The following is a 20,676-nucleotide window of genomic DNA, read 5'->3' as shown; positions in this document are numbered from 1 at the left end:
CATACCAGCACCTACTGTATATGATTCATTATGACACACACACACACACACACACAAAACACACCACCTGTTGGACCACAGCCATCACTCCAGACACACTCCATGTAGTTAACACAGAGCCCCTTTGTGTGGGCTGGAGGATACATATGTGTGTGTCTGTGCATGTGTGTGTGTGTGTGTGTGCCATGCAAAGGAGGTCTCTGGTCTACCTGAGGTCAGGTAGAGCCGATCGCTTGTTCACACACACACACACACACACACACACACACACACACACACACACACTCAATGTTTGAAGCGATATAAATAAGATTTCTGAGTCTTGCAGCTATTAGCAACTACTATAACTAACTAACTACTATAGCAATTATTTCATTAATCATCGATACAATCAATATAAAATTAATCTAATTAATTATTTTAATAATTGAATCATTGTTTGTGTTTTTTTCTAGCAAATATGCAAATGTTTACGATTGTGAGAATTTGCTGCTTTTTTTGTCATTTATGATAATAAACTGAATATATTTAGGTTTTGGATAAAATACGTAACTTAAGATTTCACCGTGGGATTTAGGAAAGTGACAATTATTCAAAAGCAATCATCTATAACAAACTAGAAAGCATCATATTCTGTGTAAAAGAGTTCTCCTCTGATACAGGCTGCTACACTTAGATCAGATAAGACTGAACAGTACAGTGAAGGCAACACTACATACAGTGCATACCAGAGCTGTATAAGTGCAACCTCTTAAGTCCAGAGAGGCAATAAAACTCAAATACCAGACATGCATGGTAAAACCTCACAGCTGGCCCAATAGGTCACACACACACACACAGATGCACAGATGAGGAATATCTTGACAAACTGATGAACACGCCGTATAACTTTTACTGTACTGTAAGAGTTTCAATTAAAAAAAACACACACAAACAAACACACACACACACACACACACACACACACACACACACACACACACACATACACCATGCCAAACTAGCATCAAAAAGAAGTTTACTTTACCGGCAGTCGGGGGGCAAACTTTCACTGTTCCCTCTGCAGACTAGAAACAGGATGGAAAAGCTTTGCTGAAGCAGCCGGAGAAAGAGGAAAAGAGAAAACAGATGACAAGCGCGGAGGAAACAGAGGCGAGGACGAGGACTGAATGAGAAGGATGAGGAGAGAGAGACTGAAAAAGATTCAGACCAGCTTTGGTTGAAGTCCCTCTCTCTCTTCTCTCTCTCTCTCTCTCTCTCTCTTTTTTCCTCCCGTGCTGTCCTGTCGTCCTCTCTGTCTCTCAGGCTGCCACAGGAAGACAAGCAGAGAGCATTCTTTCTCTTAAGGTGCTAACAGCCCACCCTGTGCCCCCCCCTCCTCCCTGCCTCTCTCACCTCCCCACCTCCTAGTCTCTCTCTCTCTCCCCCCACTCCTTCCTTGCCTGCTCCGTCCCCTGCACTATGAATCCCCGCCTTCACCGCCACCAAAAAATCAGCCTTTGCTTTGCCTCACCTCCCCTCCCTCTTCACCCCCCCCCCTTCTTCCACCTCCCTCACTCCCTCCCCTCCTGCATCCTGTCCAGGTAATGCTGTGGAGAAAGAGTGTGTGTGCGCTCATGCATTTTCATGTCAAAGAGGGGGAAGCAGTAGAAGGAAACTGAAGGGTGGATCATTCACTAGACTTGCAAACACACACACACACACACAAGCACACACACACAAATGCAGGTGGAGGACACACACACATGATGCACTTTCAAGCAAAAACACACAAAGCACAGGGACCCTGAGTCGGCCAAATATGGAGAGGGGAATGTAAACATGGGGGCGGGCTCTGGAGAGACTTGTGTGCAGAAGGGGGGGGGAGGGGACATATTGGACAAATTGCAACCTGCAGCTTGAACCTGAGAGCAACACACACACATAGAGAGAGAGAGCAAGAGAGAGAGATTACGGAGAAGAGAGTAAAAGAAGATGTAGCGATTGAGTGATACAAAGAGGGGAGGGGTGTGAGTGGGTGGGTAAAGTAGAACCACCTGTGGTTGAAAACAACATTCTTGCGAATGGTTGCGTTGCTAACTGGCTGGCACCCTCATTACGCTTGTGTGCATGCGTGAGTGCTGGTGGTTAAATGTAATGGCCATGTATGTGTGTGTGTATTTATATATATATATTTGTGTGTGTGTTGGTGTGTTTACATGCTACATTTCCACATCGCTCCCCCAGTGATCCTTCTATTTAAATTACATGGCTGGCCGGAGCAGATTTAGCAAACAGCATAAAACAGCTGGAACTGAAACCTCAACCACCGGTTGACAGTGATTGTTTCAGCTGTCTGCAAGTATGTTTTTCTGTGTGTGAATGGTTATCCTAACTATATTGAAACTCCTTGAAAAACAGCCACCTCCACATAAACACACACACACACACACACACACACACACACACACACACACACAGGTCTGGTCTAAATGATTGTTGTTGCACCCATTTATCCGTGGAACGTCAGAGAGGCTTCTGTGACCACAACAGTTGTAAGCTGTTGCACTAATGACCAGACAGTTACCCACAAGTCTGACCACGGCGAAGACCAGAGTCTAAAAACATGCTCTCAGAGACTGGATCAGCACCCACAGGGGGACATGACATCTGAACAGCAGCCAGAGATACAGTCACAGATTTCTTTTGTTTTTTATTTTGGCCACTTGGGGGCAGAAAAACACACAATGTTTGACATATTGTCTAACATGTTAGCATCTGGCTACTTCCACACACAGGAGACAGACAGAGCAACTTTTATCATTGCATATGAGTCATGTTTTAGCACTTTCCTCTCCTTTTAGCTCTGGTTTGGTCCCCACCAGCTACTGAGAAAAAGAAATCTCAAGTTTTTAAATATTACACCTTATTAAGTCTCTGACTGTCAGTCTGCTGTGTGGCGCTGAGCAGGATTTATCAGAGCTTATTTGCTGGAAACTACAGTGGCCCTGAGAAGTCATTGCAATGCAACTTAAGAAAACACATGCTAACAGACAAAACACAAACACATTCAGGAAATATCTTCATCACTTTGACAACACATGTGCTGCACACTCACAACACAACAGAAGTGATGAATCTGGCTGGGACGCACTTGTTGTTCAATGCTTTGTGACTTTTGAAGTTAAAAGCATTGAACAACAAAAGCACATGGATGTGTTATAATACATAAGTCATACACAAGTTCAACCTGAGGCCCCTTTGCTGCATAACTCACCCCCACCTGCATGCATGGGACGAACTTGTATGGATGTATTATAAGTTATTTCTGCCTTGTTTCCGATGGCAACAGTGGGGTTGGACTCCAATCCAGGCCGTTGCTGTTAGGACTACACTTTCATGGTATGCGCTCTACCGCAGTGCCCCATCATCACTTTTTAGTGTCCCATGGAAACACCTCTGCTGTGTTGTGAGTATTTGCAGCCCATGTTTTGTCAAATTGATGAAGATGTTTTCTGAATTTGTTTGTGGTCAGTCCGTTTGCATGTGTTTTCTCAAGCTGCAGAGTGTTGAGCTCTCAGGGCCACCGTAGGAAACAGAGCTGATGAGACAGTGCAGAAAATGTGCTGAAAAAAGAGACGAAAAAGCTGCAGAGTTAGTGAGAATCCTCTGTGTTTAGCACTAAGATGAAACCCTTTTGAGTCTGTCTTTATTTATTAATTTGTGGAGTTTATACATTTTTAAATTTCAGGATGACCTTGTTCACACTCATACAGTTGTACCCACTCACACCTGGAACAACTACAGTCTGAACTGTTGGTTACTAAGCAGCAGCACTGGAGCAGTTCAGGGTCAACTACCCTGCTCAAGGGCGCCTCAGTGGTGGTAGTGAAGGAGAATTAACCTGCTGGTCCAGGGTGACCTTAAAGTCACAAGCCTGCTTCACAAAGCATAGTTAGGACTATATATAAGGACTATTCCCATGATTTTGCATGTTTTATTCCCTTTATGCTATTAAAAAAAAACATATACTTTACAGTCAAACTAACCATTTTAAAGACAATGCTGTTGTTATTGGGTGGAAGTTATCATGGAGGCCAAATGCCAGTTAAATCCAAGTTCCACTGACGCAGTATTTTTAGTTTTTACTCGTGTTCAAATATTCATTGATTGTCTGGTTTGTTGATGTCAGTAACTCAAAGGAAGAACAGAAATAGAAATCACGAGCAGCAGCTCTTCAGTTTCTGTGGAAGAAATCAAATCCTTCAGAACATGTAGAAATATGCAACTTGTTGTCACATGTTAATGTTTTGCTCCCTCACAAATCTAATCGAAATGTTTTGATAAAAAATAAATAATTAAAATCTTTGCTCAAGCTCCACTTACTGAAGAACTTCCAGAGCTCTCAGCCACATCTCACAGCTGTCATCAGCAGAACTGCGCATGTACATAATTTAAACTCTGTTTTACAGTTTCCAAATATGAAAATAATATCTGTATGATATATATAATAATCTGAATAACTTCTGCAATCTCACATAAGGAAATATGAATTTTGACAAAATAATATTAACACAGACTTGATGTGTATGTGGTGGATTACACATCAGGGGTTAATCGCTTAACAAATTTTCATATTCTGTAAAAATGAATGGAAGCCAATGGCAGGAGAAAACATGAACACATGTGAAGCTGTGCAGCATACTTTGGAAAATTACCAGCAGGTTACCAGCATGTGAAGTCTACATGAGACATGAGGGTTTATAAGTGTGAACTAAGTCGACCTGAACTGTTGTGGCGCTCTAGTTTTCAGAATGTCACGGACAAAGGTAACTGAAGGTAACTGAAGGACAACATTATGTTAGAGTAGAGCAGAGACGAACTGAAGTCACATGCTGTCTAATAATTACACCGGGGATCCACAGGAATTCAACACAATAGGAAAAGAAAATGAAAGTAACGTAGGGAAAGTGTTTTTTTTTTTTTTTTAAAAAAGAGGAAATTCTGATTAAAATCAGTAAAAATGTATCTGACCTGTTTCAAGAGAAGACATGTCCTGGAAGGAGTCTCGCCTCACTAAAGGGTCCAAGGTGTCATAGTCCACTGTGACAGAGGTGCCGTTGTGCCACAGCTCTCTGCCTGCACATGGAAATGACCGGCAGACACAAAGGCAGCGCTTGTCAGGAGTCAGTTAACCAACAACAAGGCACGCACACACCCACACACGCAGCTATGTGTGATAACACCAACTGATTTCCCAGAATCGATTTCATATTTCATTTCAGTCATAATTTGGGTTTAATTTTGTTTCAGTTTCTTGCTGTCCGTCAATATGTGTGTGTGTGTGTGTGTGTGTGTGTGCGTTTGTGTGCGTTTGTGTGCGTGCGCTCTGATTTTCTCCGCCTATGTGTTCTCTCCTGTGTACAGTATCTGCAATCTGAATTCCTGTCAGATGTGTGTGTGTGATAACTCCTCATATTGCTTCCTGTTGAGAGGCAAGGAGTGTGGTTGTGTGTGCGAAGGCCAGTCGGCCCTTTCTCCTGGTGTCCAACACTGCCCCCACCTGGGTGAGCGGCTGCTGAACTCAATAATGAACTTTTTCATTCATTATTAGTGTGTGTGTATGTGTGTGTGTGTCATGCTTCAAACTGAGTCATTTCTGTCTCCTCTGCTTGAGTTGAGACACACAATGGAAGCAGCATTTGTGAGCCTATATCATGTGTCTATGAGTCTCTGTGTGTGTGTGCAAGAGTCTAGGTATTTGTATGCATGAGTTAGAGGTCAACAAGATGAATGTTAGGGGTCGTGACCTTTCTAATAGAACAGGAAAGTAGGAAAAGCTTCTGCCACAGAAAGTTCTGCTTATTTCTCCAATATCCTCAAACCTCATTATTGATTATGATTTTGCTTGTGTGGCATTAGACTCTTAAAGGTCCATATATTCTAAAGGTCGATGTCCATGTGTTGTTTGATTAAAAAGCAGGTCTAGGTTCTATATTAATACTGTGAAAGTATCAAAGCCTCAGTCCACAGAGAAATGCACACAGCCTGTATTCAGACACTGAGCCTTCAAACGAACTGTCAGGACTTCTGGAACTTTGTGATGTCACAACAAAGCAGTCACCAAGACCCGCCCACCTGGACCCACCTTCCAACCAGGATTTGGTTTCCCTGAGTGTTTACCTGAAATCTGCTTTATTTTTACTGGATCACCCAGAAAACAGTCTGGAGCTCTAGCAAAAACAGGTCAGTGAGCAAATCAGAAGAGAGGAGGCTCTGATCCTCTCTTTTGATTGGCTCACCGACCTGTTGTTACTAGAGCTTCAGAGAGAAGCCTGAGAGAGGAGATGTAAAACTACATTGAGATGATTTTAGGTTCTTAAAACCACAAATATATCTTCTTATGGATCAACAAGAGGAAAATATAGGACCTTTAATCTTGCTAAATTCAGAAGAATAAAAACTAACAACTTGAACCATGATTCTGCAGATTCTGGATCAAAGCTGGAAAAACACCTGAGTTGATGGCTCTCAGTCTTTACGTAGCTACAAGCTTCATTTTTAAAGTTAAAAAAAAAAGAAATAAAATCCTCTTTTGTGAGAGGAAGTCTACCTGTAATCTTTTCGGGACTTTCAGAAAGCAGCAGCTCCACTTTTCCATCTTCTGGGAACCGAGGATCTGGAATATTACATAAGACAGAGATCAGACACCCCCGGACAGGTAACTTTACTGGTCCTTGTTCTCATGTGTACTTCACATCTGCACAGCTGATACGGGGTCCAAGGTCAGTTCAGCTCAGGTGTTTACATTGGCGGAGACAGGACGGAGCAGAAGGATTTATCAGTCACAGAATAAGACTGATAGAGTGGAGTACAGTGTGTGTGTGTGTGTGTGTGTGTGTGTGTGTGTGTGTGTGTGTGTGTGTATGCATGCAGCAGGTTATAAGTACCTTCACTGGCACAGTCAAGGTCTGCCTTCAAGAAGGTGAGTGTGTGTCCGTGCACGAGGCCGGTGTGAAACTGGAGACGGAAGACGACCTGGCGGCTGGACAAGCGGCTGTTCTTATCATAACACACCACCTACAGTCAGAAAGTAACGACAGAACACACACATGTATGAGCTGCCAGTCTAACAAAGCAAAATAACACCTATTTAGTTTACTTATATCATTATTGATTTTCATATTGTTTCATATATGTTTTATATCATTATTTATATTTTTAGCACTTTACAACATATTAGACACATATCTTTTTTAAATAGTTTCTCTAAAGATTTCCAAGAATGTTCCTGGACAGAATTATAACTTAATATAAACTACATTCAAATTAAAGATGAGACACTGTGTCAAATCTAAGAACTGGATTTATGGAAGTGCATATTATGATTTGTCATGCAGCCATTAAGGTTACCACTCAAATAAACAATCAATTAATCAATTATACAGTTTGGTACTAAATACAGGGAAAATAGAAACTTCCAATTAATTAACTTCAGTCTAATGTAAACTGTGAGTGTTTTAGTCTGTCATATATTAACGTATTTTTCAGTATTTATTTGGGTTTAATTCAATATTTTCTTTCCAGAAATGCCTTTTTTCCTTAGAAATAGTAACACACAGGAAACCTCATGGAATAATATTAGGAAATATTATAGGAAATAATTTGGAAATCACTGATCCGTTAAATAAAGTGATCCCAAAAAAACAAAATGATAGTAATAATAAGGAGAGGCCTTTGTAAAAAAAAAAAATCAGTCTTCAGTTTCATAAATAAAAAAAGTAAAATAATCTCAAAAAGAAGAGCAAAATAGCTTAGCTCCTTTTGGCGCCCCCTACTGGCTCCCTACGACAGTAGTAATGATAACTTTTAAATGATGTTAAAAAGCCGTTGGATCATTTCTCAGAGACTGAGAATAAAGTTCAGACACATCTCACCATGATGTCTCCTTTGAGCAGCTGAGCCGGCTGTAGCACAAAGTAGAGCCGGTCCGTCTGCGCTGCAGTAACGTGGCTGCGATGGAGATAAAAACACGTTACCTGCTGCATCCTGTGTGTTATGTTTAGAGATGATTATATTACGATGGACTGTATTATTTCTTACTAAACTGCTGATGTGCAGACAGCCTGCAGGCTCTGGTAGACTCTCAGAAAGAGGCAACATCCTGAGAAGAAGACGACATGATTAATAACAAAATGGCCGAGCTTGTGAGACAACTGTGACAACTGTGGGAGAAAGATGGTGATTCAGATGTTTGGAAATCAAACACAGACAGAAACAGTGTCAGACATTTAGGAGCAAACCGTCACAGTGTGACTGCTGCAATGATGCATGTTTATAAACCAATTAGCAGTCAGGATAAAATTTGAAGAGACACAACAGTGTAAGCACCCATAGATACAATATGTACATTACTATCATGTAAACCCCATTCTGAGTCAAGTCAGGAAAAACAGTGTCAGCATTATGAGCCTGCAAAGACTCTGTTATCACAAAAATGACTCCCTGAGCCTCGGCTGCTGTCACTCTTTGAGCCATGTCTTCTTCAAGCGTTGACCTGACTTGAGACTTGAGGGCAGAAACCTTCAGGTCTCAAGGCTTTGACTGTTAAACATCTTGAGCAGCATTCAGTGACCTTGCTCTGACAGACTTGAGTCTTGTATTGTTTTTTGCTGTTAAAGGGTTTGTTGGAGAATCTTTTTCTTGTCCACATCAGGGGTCTAAAGACAGAGGGTGTCGTATGCTGTACAAACTTTTTCATATCCCCAAACTGCCACGTATTAAACCATCTGGTAAGATTTTTACTTTTAGATGTTTTATGACAGAGAGTGTTTGAAACCTGTGACCAAAATAGTCATACATTCTGTCATTGTGCTACTTATGGATTGAATTTTTTTCTGGGGACCCCCAGGAATGTCCTCCACGTTTCCCCGGACCCCTCTGTGAGAGCCAGTGCTGTACAGAACGTAAAGCCCCTTCCCATCATGTATAATGTAACATCAGAAAGACGATAGATTCTTACGACTCTAATGTCGGACAGATGTTAAATCTTGGTTATGAACGAAGATTGGTTTGATGTCAAAACCCAACAATACCCACCGCTAACCTTTTAGTCAGTTGTCATGTATTTGCTCCTTGCTATTTTCTTGTTTTTGTTAGTACGTTTAAATGTTCTGTAAACAGTAGATTTACTATGTTTTCCTTGTGTTTTACCTTTACTTATTCTATGCATTTGTTTTACCTGCTTTAGTTTATTTTAATTGTGATTTGTACAGCACTTCGGTCAGCTCAAGCTGTGTTTAATTGTGCTCCAGAAATAAAGTTGACTTGACTTAGCATATGTCAAGATGGCGTTGGCGTGAGACGTTTGGAAGACGTTGGATTTTGGTGACTTAACGACACAACTTAAAACCGACAAAACATCAACATCAGCTGTCGTCAGTATTTTACGTCAAATCAACTTTGGCTTTAGACTTTGTCCTGACATTGAATGCTGGTCACCAGATGTCACAACCTACATTTAACCAAATCTCAAAGTCTAGTAACGTTGCTGGTTAACTGCATGCCGGCTGGGTTGGGTTGTGATATTGGGCTTTATTTCTCACTGGACTTGACTTGCATGAGTCTAGACTAAGTGAAAAACAGGTCTAAACTCCTTCTAACTCATGTCAAGAGCAAGTGTAAAAAATACTTTTGAACTCTTGCTCGACCCCTGCTTGCAGCATCAGTTTGGATTATTATATTATGAGTGAAATTTGCTAAAAACACAAATAAATCTGGTGTATCAAAGTGGTGTTCTATGTTCACTGCATTACTGCTGTATAATTACTTTAATCTAGTAGAGAGAAAGCAGGAAAGAGGACTCCTACAACGGTGCTGCTACTGCTATTTATCTGGTTCACTCTCTTTCAGATCAGACATCTGCTGCTCACCTCCATCTGGTCTTATTTTGGGAAGACCATGAAGAACAACACAGAGGAGGAAAGATGGAGAGGGACACATCCTCAGACCTCCTTTTAACATGCTCCCCAGCATCCAAACATACCTGCAGAGCAGAGAGAGATGAATTCATTTCGTTTATGTATGTATGAAAGTGTAGTTTCATTGAGTCACGCTCCCTCTAGTAGCTTTATAATTATAACTATTTCACAAGAGGATAAATTGGGTGATTAGTGACCTTGCAGTCAGAGGTCAACAGCCACAGCAGATCCCTCGGTCTACATCGTAGATCAGATGCTGAAGGTTAGGCAGCTGTTGACCTTTGAACCCGCAGCGATCCTGCTCAATCGAGCCTGTTCTTACCGTTTCTGTGAAGGGGTCATCAGAGCAAACAGCTTGTCGTTGTAGAACCTCCTCATGGCAAAGTGGTCGAGAGAAAGGCCTGCACTGAGGGAGAGGAGTATATTCAGATCATGGTGCATGTAATACTACACCCACACTCCTCTGTTCACCCACATTACAAAATATAGATATCCTCAGTTACCTGTGGTGCTATATACCTGTGTAGACAATTTGATTTTTATGCAGAGAGGTTTCGAAATATCTGCCTCTGAGATTTTGTCCCAGTACAATGAAAACGAATACAATATTGTCTGTGTCACTCACGTCACTAAAAACCTCCGAAATGTCACTTATATGGTGGGTAAAAACTTTGCTGATGAAGATAATGTGATTATGATCAAAAGCTCCACAATAGCTACAAACATGGACAAAACATGGAAATAAAACATCTATACTTCCAAGACAACTGGGAAAACGTTAGGAGAACAAGCCCACAGGTTATTTGTGCAGCAGGTTATTATGACCCATAGCTAAGTTTTGTTGCTAGGCAACATCTAGTGACCATAGAAATTATCATGTCAGCTCAGTTCAACAGCTAACAGTACAATTGTTAAAACCAAGGGGCCTTTAAACCTCAAGTATTTGTGAGAAAAAGTTACTCGTTCTCAAGGTTGCTAGGAGACAGGAGCCAACGGTAAGGGCAGGCACAGCTGGTGACACAACGGAAAAATCCTCCGTAGACCAGACGCCTCATTTTGGTTCGGCCTTCACGGTTTACAACGGGACACACCTTCGTAGACTACGTCCTCCGAAGGATGCAGTCCCTGAACTGGGACACAGCTTCTATTATGCATGAATGGTTCAACAAAGTTAAGCAGGTTGTTATGATTGTTACCATGACAACAAAGATTGTCTAGTGTTCTTATTTCACCCCAAATTGCAATTTTTTCCTAAACCTGACCAAGTAGTTTTTGTGCCTAAACCTAACCAAGCCATTAACGTTGTTATAGTAACCATGGCGACGAAAGTAGGTGTACACAGCTGAAGTGTTTATTATTGTAACCATGATAACCAACGCCCCATATGCCTGCCGTTGTAGGGGCGCCAATTGTTCAGGTCGGAGGATTGAAAGCTCTAAAACAGCTACTTCATGGACCTCGTGGTGAGATTATCTCATCTGCAAAACTTTATATTAAATGTTGCTAAAATGTTCTAAAATGATTTGATATTTCACTCTCTCTCTGCAGCTTCAATGAAGAGCTGGAACACGCTGATACAGATGTGTAACACTGTTTTTAATTTTCAAACTTGTAGTCCTCAGACCCGACCAACGTTGAGTCAAGATATTTATCAGACTTCACACAGCTCCCTCTGGAGCCACAAAAGGCTTCATGCGCTGCTCCCAAAGACCAGTAAACAGACTCTGATGATGTGTAAAATCTCCTTTAAGGGATTAAAAATATCCAACAGCAGTGAGCCTTTTCAGGACCGGTGTCCCCAGACCACTTCCTGCCTATGAAACTTGTCAACAGTTTATTCTGTGACTTATCCAGAGTAACATTACAGAAATGTAATATATGACATATGTGTCCCTATATCAACAGTGATGTTGCCATATACAGTATGTTAACTATAAGGGAATTTATTATTATCACATATAGACTATACATTCTCTGAATATATGAAGATATAAGTTTATAACATACATGAAATACCCATGGTAAGATTTGTATATAAATATATAATAAATATTTATGATTTTATTTATTAAAGCATAAAAATTGTATATGCTTAGATACATAAACATACATATTTGTATACGATTTATATGTCAATATATGAAATGATTCCAATTTCTAATAGTTTTTATATATTATTTTTACATGTGCTCTTATTTTATATGTACATATATTTCATATATGGACTTTCAATAAATGTACATATATTACATTTGTGTATGGGGGTGCCAGCAGAAATCTCAGTGATTAAATATAATAAAACCAAAACTCTCTGCGTGACTAAATACCACAACTTTATTTTGCAACTTGTGTGAACTGACTAGAACCGGTCAGATCAGATGCATACTCATTCACACAGGCATGTACAGTATGACTGTGAGAGGAACAATGGTCATAATCAAATATTTCTCAACAGTGAGTCAACTGCTCGGCCATGAACAGAGAGCACACACACACGTGCACACCAGCAGTATAGAATTCAACCTGATCTTCCTCTTTTCTGCATTTAGCTGCCAGTGTCCAGCCCACCACTCTCCTTTCACCTTTCACTTCATCCCATTATTATACATGGTTCAAGGAGGATGTGCTTTTAATAGCCCACATAGAGACCTTAAAGCAGAAGTTGAAGTTATGTAATGGCATACACTGCAAAGACTGCAATGTTTGCTTTAAAGATGCCTTTGCGTGAAGTTAACTATGTTTTGCGCCTCCTACAGACCCAGAGTCTGACATGCAGGTAGATTAAGAGTGAATAAATTCACTGTTGTCCAACAGCAACAGGATCCCTGCCTGAAAATCAAATAACAGTCCAGTTCAAAGTCTCTTTCATTCAGATGTACTGCCCTTTGCCTGGTGGAGACGTACAGTAGATCAGCCTCTGTCTATTGTTCCATCAGCACTCTTTGATCTGGAGGCAGGCCCAACAGTAAATGTCAACACTGTGTTATTAATTTACAGCTTTTCCTAACTAAAACATTGATTTTGTACAATTATTTGGCTTCCTCTCGGAGGTTGAAAAGTTTGTTGTTGGACAGAACCAAATGTTAAAAGGTTCTTCTTCGTTTGGCCTGCTGATGGCAGTAGATGAAGACCGCAGTGGATCTTTTATCTGTGTCGCCATGACATCATCTCTTTTGTGGACTCTGTGTTTGGCAGTGTCCAAATCTCTCAGCTTTAATCTAGGATGGACATACTATATATCAACAAATACTGGATGGGTTGCCATTAAATATTGTTTTCCTGATCCTCTCCTGTTTCTGAGTTAAATATTTCAACAACACAACACACAACACATAGCATGGCTGCTAGCATGGCTGTCACCAAATCTCATCTGGTTTGCAAATGCTGAAGTTAACATTGACATTTATATTTCCTACTTATATTTATTTTTTTTAATTTTCTTTTTATCTATAACATTTGAACACATTCACCCTGACATCAGTGTTACCTGGCTGACATGTTGCTGAAGTGGATGTAAGAAGCCACCAGGACCCCGATCCGCCCTTTACCTCCCTGTGGAGCACAGACACAGAATCAGGACAAATAAACTTTAACATACTCACCTACAGCACACAGATCAATTTAAAGAATGGTGTCTGTGTGTGTGTGTGTGTGTGTGTGTGTGTGTGTGTGTGTGTGTGTGTGTGTGTGTGGTGCAGAGGAATCAGAGGAGTTTACCCTGCAGTGTAACACCAGGACATGCTTCGGGTTTGTTTGCAGCCAGTTCTCCATGGTTGTGCACACACTCAAGATCTGATCCAAGCTGGGAGCCAGGAGATCCACCCAACCGGTGTCCAAAACCTGAACATATAAAGGTGTCCTCACTATACCAAGAATTAACTCTAAATCAGCTCATGGTGCCTTCAGTCATTATATTCCTGCTCTCTGGGATTCTTTACCATATGAACTACGGTCTGCTACAACAGTGTCTTCTTAAGTTAAAGTAAATTAATATCATATTTCTTTTCGCAAGCTTTTAGTTAGGTTCAAGTGTGTGGTGTGAGTCAGTATTATTATTGTTATTATCTCACTTTTAGAATAATGATGATAATAAAAATACCTTCCTAATCTGTATGTTTTTTGTTCTATCTTTTATTTATGTAATATTTTCTTATCTTATATGCTATTTTATATTTTGTCGTGTATGATGTGTCCTTGCTTTTATTTTGAAGCACATTGAGTTTATGCCTGCCATATGATATGTGCTATATAAATAAAAAACTAGACCAGTATTGACTTGACATACTTTACAGCATACTGCAATATTTACTGTTGTACATAAACCATGTGAAGTGGCATCATTACCTTGTGGTTCATTTGTGTGAGAGTGCCATTCTTCTGTGAGAGGTTGATGAGCTGAAGAAGGAAGGAAACACGGATTTATAATTAGACCCAAACAAGCTGCAATCTTAAAGTGATATGTATATTAATGCATCAGTCCAATAATGTAATATTTATTATTCTGCAATGGACTGTTCTGCATAATGAGTACTTTTACTTTTGGTACATTAAATATATTTTGATGCTAGTACTTTTGTACTTTTATTCATAATCTCCAACAAGGCAAACATTTGTTTCTGGGCCCTTATTAATCCCACTGTACATCCGAGTACTCGAGAGGTGACACGATTAGTTCATTAATCGATTGATTTTAGTCAGGAAATTAATCAGCAACAATTGTGATAATTAATTAACTGAGTCATTTTTTTAAGCTAACTAGAATTGTGGTTGTACGCCTCTGCCAAAATGTCAAGCTGCAGGAAATATGGTCACAATCTCTCCTTCCTCAGTTACAGCACTGAATAACGGCAGAAGTTGTTTTTGCAGAACATTATATTGTCACAGTGTGGTTGACCTTTAACCTTTTGGATATAAAATATCATCACTTCATTATTTTATCCTGTTACAAATTGTGTTAAATTGTGTCATAGGGTATGAATTTGTGAGCTATGGCCAAAAACATGTTTTGTGAGATCATAGTGACCTTTGACCTTTGACCACCAAAATCTAGACAGTTCATCCTTGAGTCCAGGTAAATGTTTGTACCAAATTTGAATTCCCTCCAGGTGTGTTGAAAGGCGGCTTTGGCTGTTATTGTTATATGTTATCTTCGCAGTTTTCTGTGATAGAAAATTCACTATCTTTGCTTTTTGATTGTTGGTCAGACAAAAAATAATTTGAATGTGCAAATGGAGGATGGAGGAACCATCGCAGTTGTGCACATTTCAAACAAATTAATCAAAATATATACACCCAAATGAATGCAGTAAACTTGTGGCTTTTGGGGCCCCAGGGAATTTGGAGCTCCTGCAGTTGCCCACTTTGTTCTGTTAGTAACCCAGTTTTGTTTTTACTCGAGTACCATTTTGGGTATTTCTTATTTCTACATTTAACTTAAGATCTGAGTACTTCCTCTTCCACTGTATGTTTCAGCCATCTCACCATGTAGTTGTGTACATGCTTGGACTGCAGCATGCGAATAATGTCCTGCAGGTTTTGCAGGTAGCTCTCCTCCAGACACTCAGGAGGGCAGAATATGGTGATGATACGTTCAGTGATGTAGGTCAGATCAATTTGGCGCAGTTCCTCCATGACTGGCTTCAGTCACATGGGCACCTATAAAGACACAGGAAGTGAAATTCAGGGTGTGACAGTGACAGTCATGGAAAAAAGTGAGAATTTTCCCTGCAGGTCAGCAGCTGTTTGCAGAGCATTTATCTGAGCTTGTGCCATATCAGCTGGAACTGCAGAGCGTTTTTGGCCCAGACAGCGATATCTGGGTTCAAATGCGGTCAGCGTTTTTAATCTGAAAATCCTTTTACTGGATGTGATGCTAAAACAAAGTGGAGTCAAGGCCAAAAAAATAAGGAACTGAAACAAATGCTTAGCGACTGGAACCCCTCACTCAGCTCGTGACCACAGGAGAGGCGATGATGAGTCAGAGAAGAATCACAACCTCATTACTCATCAACATGAAACCATTAAAGTGAGCACAAAACATCATGGCCTTGGCAAAAATGTGTTATTCACATCACTCCACAACATTTTTTGTAGGTTTATTTTTAGTTTTAAGCATTAATGGTCCTATATTTTGAAAATGAAATGTCTTATCAGTACAACTTTCTGGTAAGACACCGTTAATAAAAGGTCCAAAAGCTGTAATTATTCATTTAAGATTTATACATTATTTATAAATGCTTTTTAGTTCCTTTCAAGAGGAACTTTTAGGTTATCCTTCAGCAGATATTTGACCTGTCCTGTAGCTCTTTAGTTTGTTAGGGTGTCCACTCCTATGTTTGACCACTGATCCTGATTTTCCACAACCTGGCAACCCAAATTATGTTCTTATTAATGGTCCCATATAGTCTAAAGGTAGATGTCCATGTGTTGTTTGATTATAGATCAGGTCTAGATTCTATATTAATACTGTGAAAGTATCAAAGCCTCAGTCCACAGAGAAATGCACACAGCCTGTATTCAGAAATTGAGCCTGAAAACCATCTGTCAGTACTTCCTGTAACTTTGTGATGTCACAACAATGCAGTCACTGCTCTCAGCCATTCCCCATGACCCAAGCCCTGCTCACCTGGACCTACCAAGCAACCTTGCAGGATTTGGTTTCTCTGAGTGTTTACCTGAAATCTGCTATATTTTTATTGGATCACTCAGAAAACAGTCAGTCAATCAGAAGAGAGACTCAGAGCATCCTCTCTTCTGATTGGCTCACTGACCTGTTGTTACTAGAGCTCCAGAGAGAAGCCTGAGAGAGGAGATGTAAAACTACATTGAGATGGTTTTTGGTTCTTTAAACAACAAATATATCTTCTTATGGATCAACACTTCAAATAAAACACTGGATAAGAGGAAAATATGGAGCTTTAATGGAGTAACAGTAGAGTGAGGTGCCTGGCATTTTGACCTTATAAATCCAAAGCCATGAAACGTGTCTTAAAATTAGATTTGTTTCAAGCAACTTTTAAGTTTTGTAAATTCAAATATCATTAGCCTGTCTCTTGTTTTTTAAGTATCTAATCTGAGATCATAGAGAATGTGATTTCCTCCCAAACTCTTCTGTAAACCATACAGTGGATAATTCTGTGGTATCTGAGCGTATATGGACCAGGGCAATTACATGCATGTTAGTGCACGTCTTTGGGAGGGAGTTCAGCAGACAGTGGAGCAGGGAAGAGCGTACAAAGAGCGATGACTAACCTCGCCTTCACCCCAACCATGTGACCGCAGCAGAGTAAACAGTGATACAACCATTTTGACCAGATCAACACACAGGAACAACCCAGTGGGAACCACTGCAGCATGAATGAAAACACACTATATTCTTTGACAAGAGCAGATCATGTTGGTGACACATTTATGAATTAAAATATAAATGTCCAAAACTCATTATAACAGGATCATAAGAGCTGACTCAATCAAGTTATTGATCCCAATTCCAAAGATGTCAAAAATAACAATAACAATTAGCTTAAAGGTTTGAACTTTCACTCAAAACAATAAAAAATAAAAAATGTTCTATTCTTTCTATTTTGTCAGAGTCTAGTGTATAGTCAAGTCCTCTCTTCGTTACATGCTTTTATTATTCTCTTATATGTAATTAGATTATTTATGAACTGTATGTTATGGGGTGGTTTGAAGACAGTGTCAAGAGATATTTGGTGTCTTATAGAAGAGAGAGGATCTGAGCCTCTCTTCTGATTGGCTGCCTGTTTTCTGAGTGATCTAATAAAAATATAGCAGATTTCAGGTAAAACACTCAGAGAAACCAAATCCTGACAGCTCATTTTAAGGCATTCTATGTGGACTGAGCACTTTGATACTTTCACATTATTAATATAGAACCTAGACCTGCTTTATAATCAAACTACACATGGACATCTACCTTTATCTTATATGGACCTTTAAGATGACCGAATTTAAAGGGTCTTTTTCTGTCATTTATCTGATCATACAATCAACATTCTCATTGTTTGTACTACTTTAGTCTGTTTTGAATCACCAATTTGTATCTTTAAAGTTCAAAATTCAGTATGTTCTGAACTCTAAGTCACCAAAATGTAGCTGTAAACAATGGAATAATCATTAAACAATACTGAAGAAATGATTGTGCTACTTTTTCATTTTCAACTTTTTCTTTCAGTTTTGGGAGAAAAGGAAAGTAAAAAGACCAATCAATAGGACTCGCTGGTGCTGATCCCTCACCAGCTTCCCACCCAAGGTCTTTGGGGCCAAGCCAGAAGTGCTGCTGCTGAGGACTGAACCCAGGCCTCTTTAGGTCCCCTGTGCCACCTAGGCACCCCCGACAACTACAACAACTACTGACTTCCTACATGGTGGTTCACATGGTACACATCTGGGGTCCAGACTTGTTTTGGTACACGTGTGAAAAATGTACATTTCTATACACACGTGTGCTCACTCTTTTTTGAGTGTGCTTCATGTGTCCTTGCTAAACAGTTGACAGGGTTGGGCTATCTTAATGAGTGACTACTCTCCAATTATGTATTTCTGCTCTGTGTTTTTTTTTCCAGCATTTTTAGGCTGCTGGAATCTAAATTTGTCAGTGTGCTCCGCCTGAAGAACCAAAACAAACGGATGTGTGTGACTTAACCACACACATACATACACACACATGCACAACGTTGCTATAGGGAGAGCTGCTTAGCAAAGTCCTCGAGCTTAAACTGGCCACATCTAATTATAGTCTCTATTTCCCATTTTAAAGGAAAGCATTCCAAAATGGATTAGCCATCTTTGTTTCTTTCTCCTCTCTCCTTCAGGCACAAGTTGGCAGTGGAAAAACATCCTCTGGCATCTGAAATGCAGCAGGGATAGAGCCGTCGTTTGGTGGTTAATTCAGCTGACAGATTGTTTGAAATTGAAAGTGTTTGTGCAAAATACCTGAAGTGAAATTGACAGCATAGCCTCACTGTGACCAAGCATTGTTTTGCTTTTCATCCTCAAGTGTCCTATCATGTCACCTCCATTTAGATCCCTGTCTTTTTTATTTCTTTTTCACTGAATGCTTTTTATCAGAGCAGTAAACTAATCCCCAAGCACATCTGATCCTTGCTGAGGCTCCTTATTGAGTTACACAATTTTATTTCATCATAAAGACATTGAATTAAATCCGCCAGCAGGGTGAGGTAATTTCATTTTCTTCTTCTTTTTATCAAGGATATCTCAATTACTTCGTCCTCTATCTACTTAGTATCAAAATCATGTCACATTTTTTTGTAGGAGGTTCATTTGCATTGGTAACAAGCGTAATTATCAAACCCCCACTGGCAGGGCTTTTCACTTGTCCCAAGAAACGTAAGCTTTTAAGACTTGATGCAGGATTAAATGACCTCTTAAAATCGACTGAATCCCAGTGGAAACATGTCTGCTGGGGTTCAGTGTCTTAGTGTGTCAGGAGGCTAATCCCCTTCCCACTCACCCCATTTCAGTGCATCTGCAGGGAGACATTTTTCACAATAACCCCCACTTCCCCCTGAGATTTATCATCCCGTCTGTCATTTTGTGAAAGTGGTGGTTGGGGAGTCAAATCTGGACCAGCACCAGTTTCCAGTACGGTTCAAGGAACAGAAAAAACTTCATGTCTAATTAGTACAGCTTGGATTAGCTGTCCTGAAAAGGCAGGGAAGCTGTGGTGGGAGCAGATTATCATTCATTCAAACTTCAGTGTGAGTCACAAGGAGAGAACTCACATATCTTAAAATACAACAGGAAAGTTCTTACCTCAGCTGCTGATGGAATAAACAAGAAGTCAAAATCACAGCACTATTAAGCCTGATGAGTGAAAGTCTATGTGTGTGACTGGTAAAGAAAACGAGGTGGAGACTTGACAGGGGGGAGGGAGGAAAAGAGAGAGAGAGAGAGAGGGGTAGAGAGAGCAAGATATACTATACTGTTACAGCTTGCACTTTGCCCTCTGTTGGACTGAAGTGTGACAGCAGTCCACCCTGTTTGTGCGCATGCAAAAGTGATAAAGACAGATACAGAAACATTCATTAGCTCATACAGTGGCTGATTAAACTGTTTGAGCTGTACTATGTGCTGCAGGGACTTTAAACAAACTTTACAATGTGAAGGACACTTCACCAGACCCTCATCTGATAAGGGCAGAGTAAATGAACTGAATCCTATTTATGATTTATTCTTTTATTGTGCTAACTTGTAGCAGTGGTGGAATGTATTTAAACATATTTACTCATCTAGTATGCTTAAGTTCAAAATTGAGCTAACTGTACTTCAGTATTTCCATTTTCTGCTACTTTATACTTATACTCCACTAAATTTCAGTGGGAAATACTGGACTTTTTACATTTTTTTTTACAATCATACTTTTTTATTGAGTGAATGAAGGAATTGAATTTTCATTATTGTGTCATGCATATAACTAGGACAAGCGTATACATTCCCAAACAAAAATAGGGAAAAAAAAGTTAAATGCAATGCTATAAATTAAACTACCCAAAAAGTATTGTGAGCCAGTACACCATTTAAGTGCTTCTTACACAGTAATGAATCGGTTATGATAGATGGTGAACATAATATGGGCCATAATGATGCAAGACTGACAATAAGTACCTCTGCTTTTGACACTTTAAGTCCATTTTGCTGCTATTTTTATATTAGAGCATCTGAATACCTGTTACAC

General features: G+C 39.9%; 1 protein-coding gene across 2 annotated transcripts in view; it reads right to left on the bottom strand.

The window, feature by feature from the left end:
• Positions 1-19,855, bottom strand: part of si:ch211-191a24.3 (tensin-3) — a 54,420-nt gene extending 34,565 nt beyond the window's left edge. The window contains exons 1-12 of one of the 2 annotated variants that reach the window (XM_056378411.1): positions 19,755-19,855; positions 15,441-15,614; positions 14,304-14,354; positions 13,677-13,799; positions 13,447-13,511; positions 10,282-10,365; positions 9,912-10,024; positions 8,083-8,143; positions 7,917-7,992; positions 6,930-7,059; positions 6,593-6,658; positions 5,014-5,118 (exon numbers count right to left, since the gene is read on the bottom strand). In XM_056378411.1, the coding sequence (XP_056234386.1) occupies positions 5,014-5,118; positions 6,593-6,658; positions 6,930-7,059; positions 7,917-7,992; positions 8,083-8,143; positions 9,912-10,024; positions 10,282-10,365; positions 13,447-13,511; positions 13,677-13,799; positions 14,304-14,354; positions 15,441-15,590 (1,024 nt within the window). In that variant the 5' untranslated portion in view covers positions 15,591-15,614; positions 19,755-19,855. Of the gene's footprint in view, positions 1-5,013; positions 5,119-6,592; positions 6,659-6,929; positions 7,060-7,916; positions 7,993-8,082; positions 8,144-9,911; positions 10,025-10,281; positions 10,366-13,446; positions 13,512-13,676; positions 13,800-14,303; positions 14,355-15,440; positions 15,615-19,754 lie in introns of those variants that run through there. The other variant, XM_056378412.1, reaches the window with a different exon arrangement.
• Positions 19,856-20,676: the final 821 nt, after the last annotated feature.

Source organism: Seriola aureovittata, chromosome 6 (assembly GCF_021018895.1).
Source record: "Seriola aureovittata isolate HTS-2021-v1 ecotype China chromosome 6, ASM2101889v1, whole genome shotgun sequence".
NCBI classification, from domain to species: domain Eukaryota; kingdom Metazoa; phylum Chordata; class Actinopteri; order Carangiformes; family Carangidae; genus Seriola; species Seriola aureovittata.
This window is presented reverse-complemented; position numbering and strand designations above follow the sequence as displayed.